Below are 13,265 nucleotides of genomic sequence, written 5' to 3'. Positions count from 1 at the left end.
ATTCTCTTGTACAAGGAGATTGTAGACGCACAGAGAGACATTGGTGCTCCTGCTCCCCTACTCTGTGTCCGCCCGAGATATTGCTGTCTTGCCTTCAGCCCATGGGGTGAGGTTGGTGCGCTCTGCTTGACTTGCTGTGGTACGGAGTGCCTGGGTCTGTGGCAGGGCTGTAGATTGCATTGAGGTCTTACAGCTGGGCCTGCTGAAATATCCATATCATTGCTACTGGTGCACTGCCTTATCCCTGGCTCCCATGTGACACTTTACATCAGTATTTCTTGGATCTCAGTTCTCAGGTTCTGTGCCAATAAGGATTCTGATTGCTGCTGTTTGCTTCAGGCGTGGCAGTATCAGGGATAGACTGTTAAGCCGGAGGGGTTGTCCTGACATTGTCTCCCCTACTTTGCGGGCCCTCTCATGTGCTGAGGCTTCTAGCATATGGCCATTGCTGCAGTGGTTCCTTGGGCTGGGTATCCTCGGCGCACCTTGTATCTTTTACTGGGAGCTCTTGGCCGCGGAAGTCATGGGGAAGACGGATAAGACCCAGACGAAGCTGCATTTTGATCAGCGCAAATATGCCAGGCACTGAGATTATGAATATGGAGACCAGCGTGAAGCAGCAGCAGTGGAGTTGGCTGCAGCACCAAAGCGGGCTAACCTCAGTAGCAGAGGCCCAGGATGCACCAGATAAGAGATAGGTCACAAACGGGAGGCCTCTGGGACCACAGAGGAGCAGTGTGAAGGCCAGATGCGAGGAGTGTACTGAGCTGTGCCCAATGCCTGACCCATAGATAGCCGTCTCTGGGGACATTGGTCACACCAATTTTCTAATAATGGCAACCATGAGTGTGCCCCTTTACAAAGCACTCCTCCCCTTGTTGGGGAAGGATCCAGCAATTATACCCTGGAGTCTGAGACCCCTCTGAGAGAGTCCACAGTGACAAGGAAGTCTCACACAGCGGAGCCCTGGGTTTTTATTCCATTACCGCTGGGAGACCAGCACAGGGCACTGTGACCGGCACACTCGATGAAATGTTTGGACTATGCCGCCCCTAAGTGGAAACTATAACCTTTCTGTGTGTCGTGCTGTACCCGAGCAACCTTTGGCCGATGACCGGTGGAGCTGTCCCACGCAGCTGTAGAGGAGTTTGACTCTGGTTCACCCCTTGGCCATCACCTACCCAGCTGGACGTCGGACACTGTTTTTCCTCGTCTCCCCGTTGTGCCTCCTACACCCGCCCCCTCCTCTTCCCTCCATTATTCTCAGTCTACCTCCCCAATTCCGTCCCCTCTCCCCTAATCTTCTTTCCCCTTGCCTATTTTTTTCCCTCATGTTTGTTATGCTTTTGTACTCCTGTAATTCCTGTAACTACACTCACTGATGTAACTCTGTAACCATGCTCTGAAACAATGTTTGTTCATCATGTAAAGCTCTCTGATACCTCAGGGTCTAGCCAGCGCTATATAAAACTCAATTTTTTTTTTTTTAAAAGGGCCTGTTAGACCTGACAGGCAACCAGTTGGGGGAGACCATCCTAAGACTAACTTCTCTACTTTTCTGTTCTCGTTTTTGCTGGTATTAGGACTCAGTGCACTATATCGTTGCTAACCAGTGCTAAACTGTTTGTGCTTTCTCCCCTAAACATGATAATATTGGCTCATCCCAAATTAACATATTTAATTTACTTACAAGTCCCTTGTGAAATAGTATTCCCTTTACCCAGGGCCTCTAAATTAAATGCTACTAGTGACCCTGCAGCGCTGAATGTGCCACCCACTTAAGTACCCCCTTTAATCATGTCTCAAGCCTACCATTGCAAAGCCTGTGTGCAGTTTACACTGCTGTTTCAACCTGGCAAAATCAACATTTTTGTAATCACCTTACTAGAAAAAAAGGCTATTTTTCTAGAGATTTTCAATGATAAAGCATGCCACCTGAAGAAAAACCCTGATGGGTGAGGGGTTTTTAGAAAAATATTTTTTTCTAGTAAGGTGATTACAACAAACTTTCATTGAATCCTAGTTCCCCGGTAGGTTAGTTTTTTTTCGATATTCTCGAATTTGGTGAAACTATACAGTAAGGAGGGTAAACCTAGCCTTAACTTCTACCTCCCCCAATTTTTGGGTTGCAAAATCAAACTTTTGCCAGACTCAAACCTTCACTTTTTATACATATGTCGCCCCTAAAGTAGGCCCTGGACAACCCAGAGAGTGGCGTGCACTGTATTCAAAAGGCAGGATATGCACTTTTAAGTTTTACATGTCCTGGTAGTGAAATACTGTCATTTTTCACTACTGCAAAGCCTATATCTCCTATAGAATAACATCAGGATTACCTTATTACATTTTAGAGGAGTAATTTCCAAATGGCAAGATATAACTGATTCAAGTTTGGTGTCTTTGGAATCCCAATTTGAAATCCCAATTTATGGTGAAGTTGGATTTTAAATTGCAATTCTGAAAATGACACTTTTTTTTACTTAAGCCATTTTGGTACCTGCTGCCTGTCTCTGAACACATGTCTGGGGTGGGTGGCAGTTCGGCTTTGTGTATTCCCACTATACAGCCACGCACAATTGGAGCTTAGGCAGAATGGGAGGGAGGAACTACATCTAATCTCACACCTGAATAGTTTGTGTCCTGTCCCCACACAAAGTGCTGCATACCCCCTGTGGTGAGTCTGGGGCCAAGGCAGGGCCTCTGGTCACTTTAAAGGCATATCTGTGAAGTCTCCCTTACTTCAAAGCCACCACCAGGTATAAGTACTGGATCTCAGACACCACCAGTTCATGACTCTTCTGGACCTGTGCATACTCTGCCAGGAAGGAGGACTGCTGTACTGCTGAAGGACTGCCATTCTGTCTAACTGCTCTCTGTTGGACTACTGCTTTGCCCCTTTTTTGATCAAGTCCAAATATCAGGACCATCATGTCCTGTGACTTCCCCCCTGCCATGTCCATTCCATTTCTGTTGTGGCATGTTGCAGAGAACTTTCAGCTGCCCTCTGCCTGGAGGAGAAAGACTGGACCTGCATCACTTGACCCCAGAACCCTGAGTGAGTCCAAGAGCTAGTTGTCTGTCCTCCTGATCTGAAGTCTTAGGGACAGAAGACTGTGAGTCTACCCTGACAAGTGGTGCCACCCCAGTCCTGGACCCTTGGAAGTGGGCCTAAGGGGCTTGGTTGAGGAACCGACATGTCCTCTCTGTTAGCGATGCATCCCCAAGCAGAACAGACAAATCTTCTCAGCTGAGCGGTCCATTCTTGAGCAGAACTGACACAACACCATTGCTGCATGGATTTGACCCATTGCAAAAGACCCATCCCCACCGTCTCCTGCATCTTGAGACTGACTTCTCACCTTTGGAACCTCTGGCTTTACCTGGTGCAAACACCTTGCATCCCTTGTAGACAGCAGCCTAGACAACGATGCTGAAACTCAGCATCACAGCTTCGCTGCTCATCGGAATAGACACACCGCCTCTGCTGCGCCTCGCATCCTCGACACCAGATCACATCGCAAGCCCCATCTACAGGATCCTCAACATTGATGGATCAGGACCTCACACAGCAGCCTTGTTGCATCTTAGAACTGAGGCATTGCCTCTCCTGATCGACGTATCTTCATTGCGGAACCACGCAACAGTCCGCAACCACAATTTAAGGTACTTTGTACAACTGGCCTATCGTCGCCGTTGGCCTGAACTTGGGACATCATCCCGGTCTGGTGCGTCCATATCTCCCCAATAGTGCTTTTTTGCTTCTTGCAGTTATTTTACTTAAAAACTTTGAGATTCAGTATCTCCAGTTTTACTGATTGGTTTTGTTGTTTTGGTCTTGTTTTACTGATTACATTTTGCTGTATTTTTTTTAACCTGGTGTGGAATTTTTTTTGGGGTGTTTTCACTGATTTACTGTTTGAAGTGTTGCACAAATACTTCAAACACAGCCTGTAAAGTTAAGAATGACTGCTTTATGCTAAGCTACCAGAGGGTGAGCACAGGCTAATTAATGCTTTGCCTGCCTCTTACCCTGACTAGGATTGTAGTTGCTGCTTGATCATAGCTCATACCCAGTCAACCAGCAACCCAATTTCTAACAGGGCCCATTAGGTGAGGCAAGGCCTGTTTTGTGCCTTGATAATGCAGAAATATCACCTCTGTTTGCCTATGGTGTGGGTGCCCCACCACACACTACCCTGCTGTGAGGGGCATCATTACTCACAGGCTGGATCGCGAAAGCAGACTGGGAAGGGTATTTAACTGATTGTTGCATGAGACAGTGGTCCCCCTGTAATAAGGTGGCTTTTCTTTCAACTGTGGAAACATTAGAGTTCAGCTGGTAAACTTTCAAGGGGAGGCAAACTCTGTCTTTTTAAACTGGCTGTCAGGCGATTTTTTTTTTTTTTTTTACTACTGTTACACAAAACTGACTAGGTTTAGGCGCTCCACTACTAGTGGGGGGAATTACATTTATGTTGCTTTAATGGAAAGCACATCTGATGGTTAGATGGCATTACCTAATAAATTGACAACGGGAACATTTCGAAAACATCTTCATAAACATGGTATTATTTGATATGAAGGCATATTCTATTTCGATGCACTTATGAAATCCGCTTAAAAGCAAAAATATCCCAATTTCATGTCTCCTTGGAAATAAGATGTTTTGTTGCTATGTTTTGCACAGAATTGGTTATAAACGGTCATGTGTAATTGAAAGACAGGCCTTGCCAACCTCTCAAGGACCGTGAACGGCCCATTGACGTCAGAGACCGGGTCAACCTCTGAGAAGTATTGGGAATCATTACTGCTTTGACACAGAGAATTTTTTTAAAGCACATATCACTCAAGTGGCCCCAAGACTTCTGACAATGTCTGAAGTGAACCGTCAGAATGTCACTATGCCAACACCACTAGAAGCCTTGCTCGACCCAGTATCTAAAAAATCCCTCTGGGTGCACCTGACCGGATAGCGTGTAGACCTTCATCAATGTCCAATAAGGATGGTATAATTTATAGCCATATTCTAGCCTCTTAGTTGCAGAAAGTGCTGCCAGGACTGGTCCACTCAAACTAGAATGGTTTTGTAGCACACACCACATCACACATCACCCCAAAAATTAGGCACCTCGTGCAGGTCAGGGATTTGACACCGAGAAAGGATTTGAAACCGATGGTACTTTGTCAACCGGAAGAAGGCCTTTATTAGGGCAGTACTCCGAAAACTTAAGCAGGAGCTGATGTTGCTGTGGATTCGCCGGCTCCATGCTCACCCCACGGCAAGGATGAAACTGAGAACACTATCCGATGTCATTGGAACTGCAGAGAAACACAATACAGGGGTCCCCTATCGCTCCTGGTTTTTACGATGGTTAAGGACTTGCTGGCAAGATCCTCTTCTCACAGTGGAATCAAAAATCTGTCGGATCGCAGGCATTGGTGTTGATGTTTGAGTGTATTTATGCCCTAATAAACAAGACCTGATGTATGGAAATAGAAGGAAAACAAAAAGAGCACTCAGTTTGCATAGATCTCGGCACTAAGTGACCAATATCGTTGATGACCAGCGTATCGAAGATGTTATTATCCTGAATTACTCCATCACTTCACAAACATGCCTTCCCAGTGCCTGCTAAGATCTTCAGGGAGCTTGACTCTTGGTTGCTGATGTGGAATTGGGGGTCGGCAGAGTGGCCTTGAACACCTTGAAACTTCTCACAACTGGAGTAGGGCTGAGCGTCCCGAATTATATGCCCTTTATTATCAAACAGATGTGGTACAGATTCAAGCGGAAATGTAAAACCACCCTAACATGCATCTGTGAACGATATACCGGAAGTCCCCGGAAGTGATGTCAAATGGGTGATGAAACGGGAAGAAAAATGCATTAGAATACTGCAGGTTTGGTTTGTATAAGGACGACTACTCACATATGGAAAATTAAGATAAACGAACCGTTTAACGGTTGGGCAATTTCCGAATTTTGGCAAGTTGGCGGGGAAAAAGGAATTGAAAATGGGAAAACACTCAAAACAGAAACAGTCAAAAGCTACCCTCTACAACACATGCTCACATTGGGAATCGGAGAAAGGCTGTGGTGCATTCCCACAAACCCCTCAAAGGGATTTAAAGAGATCTGACGAACCTGAGAGCCTCAAGGGACCTAGATTGAGGGCAAGGCCTGACCGGGAGATTGGGAGACAATAGTAAATTACTCATCCAATCTGTCGAGAATGCGCTGTTTAATTTCATGCACACTTTATTTAACACAATGGAAACCGGCTGGAAATGTACCCCATGGTGGAATCGCACTGTTGCAGGTCCATGAGCTAAGGCAGTTATCCCTTAATATGCATCTGACCCGCCAGCGCCGAATTTTGGATACAAATTATATGAGTGCTGGAGCAAAGAACCTGCAGAGAGCGATTATTAAAAACCCTTATGTTTGTTGGGTTTGTTTGTAAAACCCAGGAAGAATAAAGTGTGAAACGGGTTCATGGCCATGGCCCTCTTGCTAGCACAGAAATCAACTGCTGGACACATCGATTGAGAAGGGTATCTTACTGGGCTGATTTGGAGGGAGAAATGCTGTGATTGGAGAAGTGTAAAGGGAAAGGTAGAAGGGGAGTTATGATGGGGTGGGGGGTGATGCAATCCTTTAGAATTGTGGCTAACACTCGAGAGGATGTTTACGATTGATAGAGTGGAATAATGAACATTGGTTTGAGGATATGGAACCGGATACAAGAACATGGACTGCAAAAACGAAATTGGGGCTTTCTCAGTTCGAAAAGTGGATGGGTTTGAGCCCAGTCCTCTCTACCCACCGATACAGCACTCATAATCAAAACATACTAGTAAGGCATTGCACCCGCATGAAGTTGCCGCAACATGATCCTGTTTGCAGAATACCATGCGCAGACCATCCGGAGAAGTCTGTGTCTGTTAAGTTCTGAGTTTTACTGATCATCACAATACGTCAAAATTGATACCCTGACTATTACCTAATGCAAAAAAATGTGAAGAGCATACTGAACGCAAATGGTGCGATCCAGAGTCTCAAATCCACAAATTATTACGAAATGCACAAGTATTATTCGCTTTTGTTAAAGTACACTCCCATTTTTTTATGACAGTCAATACCAGTCAAAGCAAATTCATAACTTCAAAGTTTGCCTTAAGATATGGTATGTCAAACTAACTTATTTATGTAACTCAAGGTATCCGTAATGACGCATAGTGTTGCATGTATTTGTGGTATTTTAAAGAGCGCACTCCATAGGACGTGTGAATCCTGGTATATGTAGTAGCGCCCTGAAGCTGCAGTCTGACTTGTGAGCGCTGCACAAACTAACTAGCAAACTGGATATCATAGCACACCGAAATGGGAAGGGACTATTTAAAAGTAATTTGACCAACTGAAAATCGAACACCCATCTATTGTACATATTAAGTAGTAGTTACCCATATAAATGACTAGAAGTGCCATTTTAAAATGGGCAGTAAGATAAATCGTCTCCAACCAGTAAATCGTATTATCAGTGTGTTTATCTAAAGTGATAGCTTGCATGCTAAAGTTCTGATAATATAAAGGCTGATTGCAGCAACACACATGTGCCTCCGCAGCAGCCTTCATGCATGTTATTCAACCTATTCAGCATTCAGAAGTTTTTTCTTTTCAGACAGCAGGCAATCCCTGGAAAAAATGCATGAAGCTGGGAGATGAAACGAGTATCTTATGTTTCCTCAAGCTATCCTACCTTGCTGCCGTTTTCTCGGGCTCACAATACACAGGGGCACCTCTGCTGCCTCCCTCTGCCCCTGACAGGCCCGTCAGCTTCACCAAGCCCCTCACATAAATAATTCATTCCCGAGCCAGGCCCCGGGGGCCACTAGGGCCCTAGCGATCTTTGTTTATTCATAGTGATGTGAGTGGAGAGCAAGGCCGTCAGGGAGGGCGCTTTAGATACACTTCTGTCAAAACAAATATAAATACAAATATCAAGGCCAAAACAGTTAAAATTCGGAATGTCAGAGTAGAGATGCATTGAACACATCCAAAATGTACAATAAAACTACAAGAGGAAATACACACTCGGATAAGAACAAAATATGGAGAGAAGAGTCCAAATCTAAAACATGATGAAAATAAGGGGATTTAGAGCTCCTACGGATTAAAAAGTAGAGCCACAGGTATGATGTAATCATTTGGTGATGGGAGAGGCGCACAGGTTAAAGAGATCCATCCTGGAAAGGGTGATCAGCCACGTTTTATGCCTTTCTGCAACGCTGGAGGTTGGTGAGGGGGTTGAGGGCTGGGGCGAATAAGGTGGAGTGCCAGAAAAATGGACATAGTACGAGGTTTCTTGAAGGCAGCCATTTTCGGGATGTTTATTTCCTTGAGAAATTGTGGTGTAGAATTTTTGTGCCAAGCAGGTTGTTTTGTGCATGCATTTTAAGAGAATAGTCTCTGAATGTTTTCTTCCACAAGTCAATTGACAGAAATGCTTATTTCTAAAAACCTAATATTGCTGTTTGTTTTTTGCGCTTTAGTGTTGCAATACAATACGTCTATTAAACAACATTTCTGAAGCTTATTCGATAAACATTGATTCCCATTGGTGAATAAGTAAAGCTTCAAATGTTAGATGCTGAAATGTTTTACTCCTCAAAGCTGGAACAACTGAATTGATTCCTGATTTATTAATTTTGCTGCTCCTTCTGTCGCTTTGCATCCTATCTTGGCATTTCTTCTTTGAGACCGCCCTACTAAATGATATTATTAGCCTGATGGCATACCAGACGGTTCTTACATGTTTAATTAAAATGTTAATTTGCAACACTGACAATGATTTTACCTTTTTATTTTTGTGGGATAGAATTGAAACATGAGATCCACGTGTGGAGGCTGACAGCACAGCGCATCAACCCCGCCAGCAGGGAGGAGACTGCGGTGAAATGCCTTCTGATGCAAAAAGTGCTGGCCCTTGAGAGCTTACTCAGAACAAACCTCCGGACCTTCCACAGGTGCAAGGAATTTACTGCTATTGGTTGTGTTAGGCCAATGAAATGTGTGAAACTTAAGAACAGGCTGAACAGGGGATATTTGAATAGAGCGCAAGCATACACGGCACGGGCTACTATGTTTACTTGTGAAAAACATGCCCGAAGATACCGCTGTTGTAAGTGCACCAGTTATGGAATGGCATACATCTTTTCCAAAATTTACATACATTTTTAAAAAAATGGCAGTCCTCTTCCTGTTTTAAGTGAGAAATAATTTGATATTTTTAGAAAAAAATGGTATTGTGAATTCATTTGTTGAACTAGAAAATGAGTAAGATCTTACATCTCCAATTCATGAGGATTATTGAAAAGGCCAGTTAGTGTTGTGCGTATGAAAATTGCAACTGTAGCTGGGATCCCTGGTACGCTGCAAATAGTAGTTTGTAGGGATTGATTTAGTATGGTGTTCAGCAGCTTTAGATGGACTGTCTCCCATCTTGGAGGAGCAAATGGTATCATGAATGATGGTGAATGAGGCACTCCTTCAAGAGATTAGCGTTCAGAGCCTTTAGGGAAGTGTAGGAGTGAAGGAACAAGCCTGATATGTGCTGGATTGATAGTCCTGATCATGTGGCTCAAGAAGGCTTGTATCATGATAGTTTCATTCTTGGTCCTTATGGTTTGGAGCCATCAATGCTGTTGGTTTGACCTTCTTAAATGTTGAATTCTCTGGTAGGTTTGGTGGTTGTGATTGGTATTTCTTTGTAAATGATGTAACATGTCTTGAATATTATGCGGTTCAGAATGGAAGTCAGTGAAGGTCTTTTTGTACGGGTGTGATGTTGCCATGCATTTTTAGTAATTTTTCTAGTGCCAAGGTACGTTTGTTTGGTTTCCTAGACTAAGACTAGTTTATGGAAGTTGACGGTCTAAAATTGCTGGATAGAAATGCTTAAATCAATCTGAACCGCTGGTAATAAGCCAAGCTGTGGAATTCGAGGTATATTTCGGCTTGTGGTTTGTAAACATTGAGTTGCAGATAGAGTCCCTGTGCACAGCAAGCTCAGCATCCTCATTGTGTGTACCAAAGCTTCATAAGGTGAAGCAGTTAGCAGAAATGTGATGGATGCAAATGCTTTAAATAATCAGAACCACAAGTAATTACGCTGGTGTGCTCCTTTCAGTCTCTATTTACTTGTGGTTCCGCGGCATACCAGCATAAATGAGCTACATACAATGAAATGGGATGGAATGCTCCTAGAGTAATCACTCCAGGTTGAGACCGGTTGATGCATTTCTGACCATCACTTTTACAGAACTGCTTAATAAAACCAAATATATATTTCTAATAATTCTGTTAGTCACTCTATATAGTACACAGACATGAATTGCACCGTCTATCAAAATTGCAGCACATGTACAGTATGCACAAAAACACTATTAGAAAAATACTTTAGCTAGAACGTTTACCATGTGGTTAGAGAAGAACAGTTTTTGGTGTTCTCTGTGCACCTCACTGATTTTAATATAGGGTTAATATGGCAGTTGTATCACTTCCACCAGTGCTATGAATAACGTATTTATTGGGAGATGTGAGGTGTAGAAAAGGATACCTGGTTCTATCATGATAAGACATGTTTGATGACAGTGGTGGAAAAAGCAGTTAGGTTAATGATGGTTTCATGAACATTTGTTCATGGAGGCGAGTTTTATCTGTTCATGGCAGCGTCATCCCGGCCCTAGAGACTGTTGGCAAACGTTAAATAACTACAGGCTTCTAATCTCCTCAGCAGTTGCCATGATTGGATTGCTGTAATGAAAAGGGCGCAGCTGCAGTCTCCAACACTTGACTGCGTGGCTCTGGTTCAAAACTCATCTGTGCACGCGGATGGCGCTAGTTCAAAACCTACACGAGCTTGCAAGCAGCTCCATTGTGGAAACACATTACCTAGTTGGCCACATTGTGCGGCACAAATATCTGTTCATTGGGTGAGCAAAAACATGTTTTAAGACATTGTTTTTTAGGAAAATGTGCTTTCCATTCTTTGCTGAGGTTTTTTTGAACACGCCTTGGGGGAAAAATAGTGTCAACAAACATTTTTGGCTTCACTTAAGAAAATACCATAGTGATTTCCCCTAATCATTAAGATGCTATTCACAATTTTTTTTACCCGATTTACCCACTGTAAGAAATTGGCTTATTAGTTGAGAGGGGTGGAAGCCCCACTCAAAAAATAATCACAATCCTGGTCAAGGGGAAGCACAAAAGCCACTGAATAAACCTATATTTAACCTTCTGGTAGCTTGGTAAAAGAGTAGAGAGACGTAACTTAGAGGCAATGTGTAAAGCATTTATGCAGCACACCAACAATAATAAAGCGAAAACACAACGCCAAAAATCTCAAACCCATTCAGAAAAATGGAATATACTTCAATCAAATGACACCAAAATAAGAAAAATCCAATCAGTACAACTAGCGTAATGAATTTTTTAAGTTTTAAAGTTTTAAAGTGGTCACGTTGGACTGGGGTTATAAGTTGAGGCCGACCGCGATGGAGCTGGATACAGGGACCAGGTTTGTCCTGCCGAATAATTACTTTCAAGTCAGAGTGAGGAGATGTCATTCATGGGGAGGTCGTTGTTAGTGCAAGGAGCAGGTTGTGCGTTGTGGACGGTCACTTTTTTGGCATGAAGGGCCTGTCATCGCTGGAGCTTCAGGTTGGTGGTTTGTCGCAGGTGGTCACTGTCTGCTCAAAGGGTTGCTGTTACCTCACAAGGGCAATCCTGGGCACTCGCTAGTGTCGCGAAATGCAGGTTTAGCTGGAGCTTTGCATTGGCGGTCTCTGTGGAAGGTTCTTGTTTAGCGTGAAGAGTCCGGGTCATGGTCATGAGGAGACCAAACCTGTATTTTTCACCTGGAGTTCAGGAAGAGTACATTCTGATGCCGGCCAATTGTCCAGTACCTTGGGGAACCTCTTGGGGATCTGGACTCACTCCAGCAGAGGCCAACAGCAGGGGTCAGGCAGCTCCAGCTTGTGCTGGGCAGTTGCTGGTAGGCCAATGAAAGCTCGTTGTGTCCCTGTAGCTCAAACAGAAGATCAGCCAACTGACCCTTGGAGTCCCTTTTAGGGTGACTGGGTTCAAGACTGAAAAATGCCAACCTTCTGACAGTTTTTTTGATAATGGAGGGTGCACCAGGAAAAGAGTCCAGACGCTAGTAAGGAAGTCCTTTAAGTTTCTTTTATTCTTTATAGTAAAACATGCAGTCAGACATCAGCCAATGCGTTTCGTTCTTTACAAAAGAACTTAAAATCAGTAGTGTGATAAGGTCATTTCGAAGTCAAATCACAAAAGTATGTTTTTAAAAAGTCCCCACTGGAAATCCCTCAATAAGAGTTCCAGTAGATCGATTACAGCCACAAGGGTCTAGATCAGTAATGTGAACAGGTCATTCCGAGGTAAGTCACAAAGGTATACCAAGAGTCCCATCTGGAAGCCCCACAATAAGAGTTCCAGTATATCGATTCCAGCCATAAAGGTCTGGAGGGTCTTGGTAACAGAGATGGCAGGCAACCTTATAACAGTTGCATTTTTTAGAATATAAACTTAAAATTCAACTTTATCATTAAAGAGGATTTTAAATTAGTTTGAGGGCAAACTGCACTTTTCTAACTGATCCAAAACTTTAGTTATAGCTTGTTAAAGTGTAATAAGGTAAGCCAGTGTTAGTCTATAGGAGAGATAGCTTTACATCAATGAAAAACGAATTTAGGAGGTCAGGACATGTGAAATGTAAATACACATGTACTACTTTTGAAATGCCCTGCCCTATGAGCCTTTTGGGCCTACCTTGGGGTGACTTATAACTATTGAAAAGGAAGGTTTAGACCTGGCAAACGTTTTATTTTGTCAGGTCAAAATTGCAGTTTATTTCTGTAACACAAGCAGCAATGGCAGGCCTGAGACTTGTTTTACAGAGCTACATAAGTGTGTGGTACAATGAGTGCTGCTGCCCACTGTAGCATTTAATTTACAGGCCCTGGGTATAAGTAGTACCATTTATTAGGAACATGTAAGTAAACTAAATGTATCAATCAATTGCAGGCCAAATTTATCCTGTTTTAGGGAGAGAGCACAAGCACCTTACAGCAGGTTAGCAAAAAGTGCACAGATTCCTAAAAGGCAACAAAATGGGTCCGCAAAGGAAGCCAAAAATCTGGTGTAATCCTGAAGAGATGCCAGGTCCAACGCCCATCCT

General features: G+C 43.5%; 1 protein-coding gene across 1 annotated transcript in view; it reads left to right on the top strand.

Annotated features, from left to right (window-relative positions):
- The window catches only part of OCA2 (OCA2 melanosomal transmembrane protein), an 833,084-nt gene that overhangs the window by 492,874 nt on the left and 326,945 nt on the right, over positions 1-13,265 (top strand). The window contains exon 16 of the mRNA XM_086934183.1: positions 8,880-9,027. Within this exon, the coding sequence (XP_086790309.1) occupies positions 8,880-9,027 (148 nt within the window). The remainder of the gene's footprint in view (positions 1-8,879; positions 9,028-13,265) is intronic.

Source organism: Lissotriton vulgaris, chromosome 8, assembly GCF_964263255.1.
Source record: "Lissotriton vulgaris chromosome 8, aLisVul1.2, whole genome shotgun sequence".
Lineage (NCBI taxonomy): Eukaryota > Metazoa > Chordata > Amphibia > Caudata > Salamandridae > Lissotriton > Lissotriton vulgaris.
Note: the sequence above shows the minus strand (reverse complement) of the source record. Positions and strands in the feature narration are given on the sequence as shown.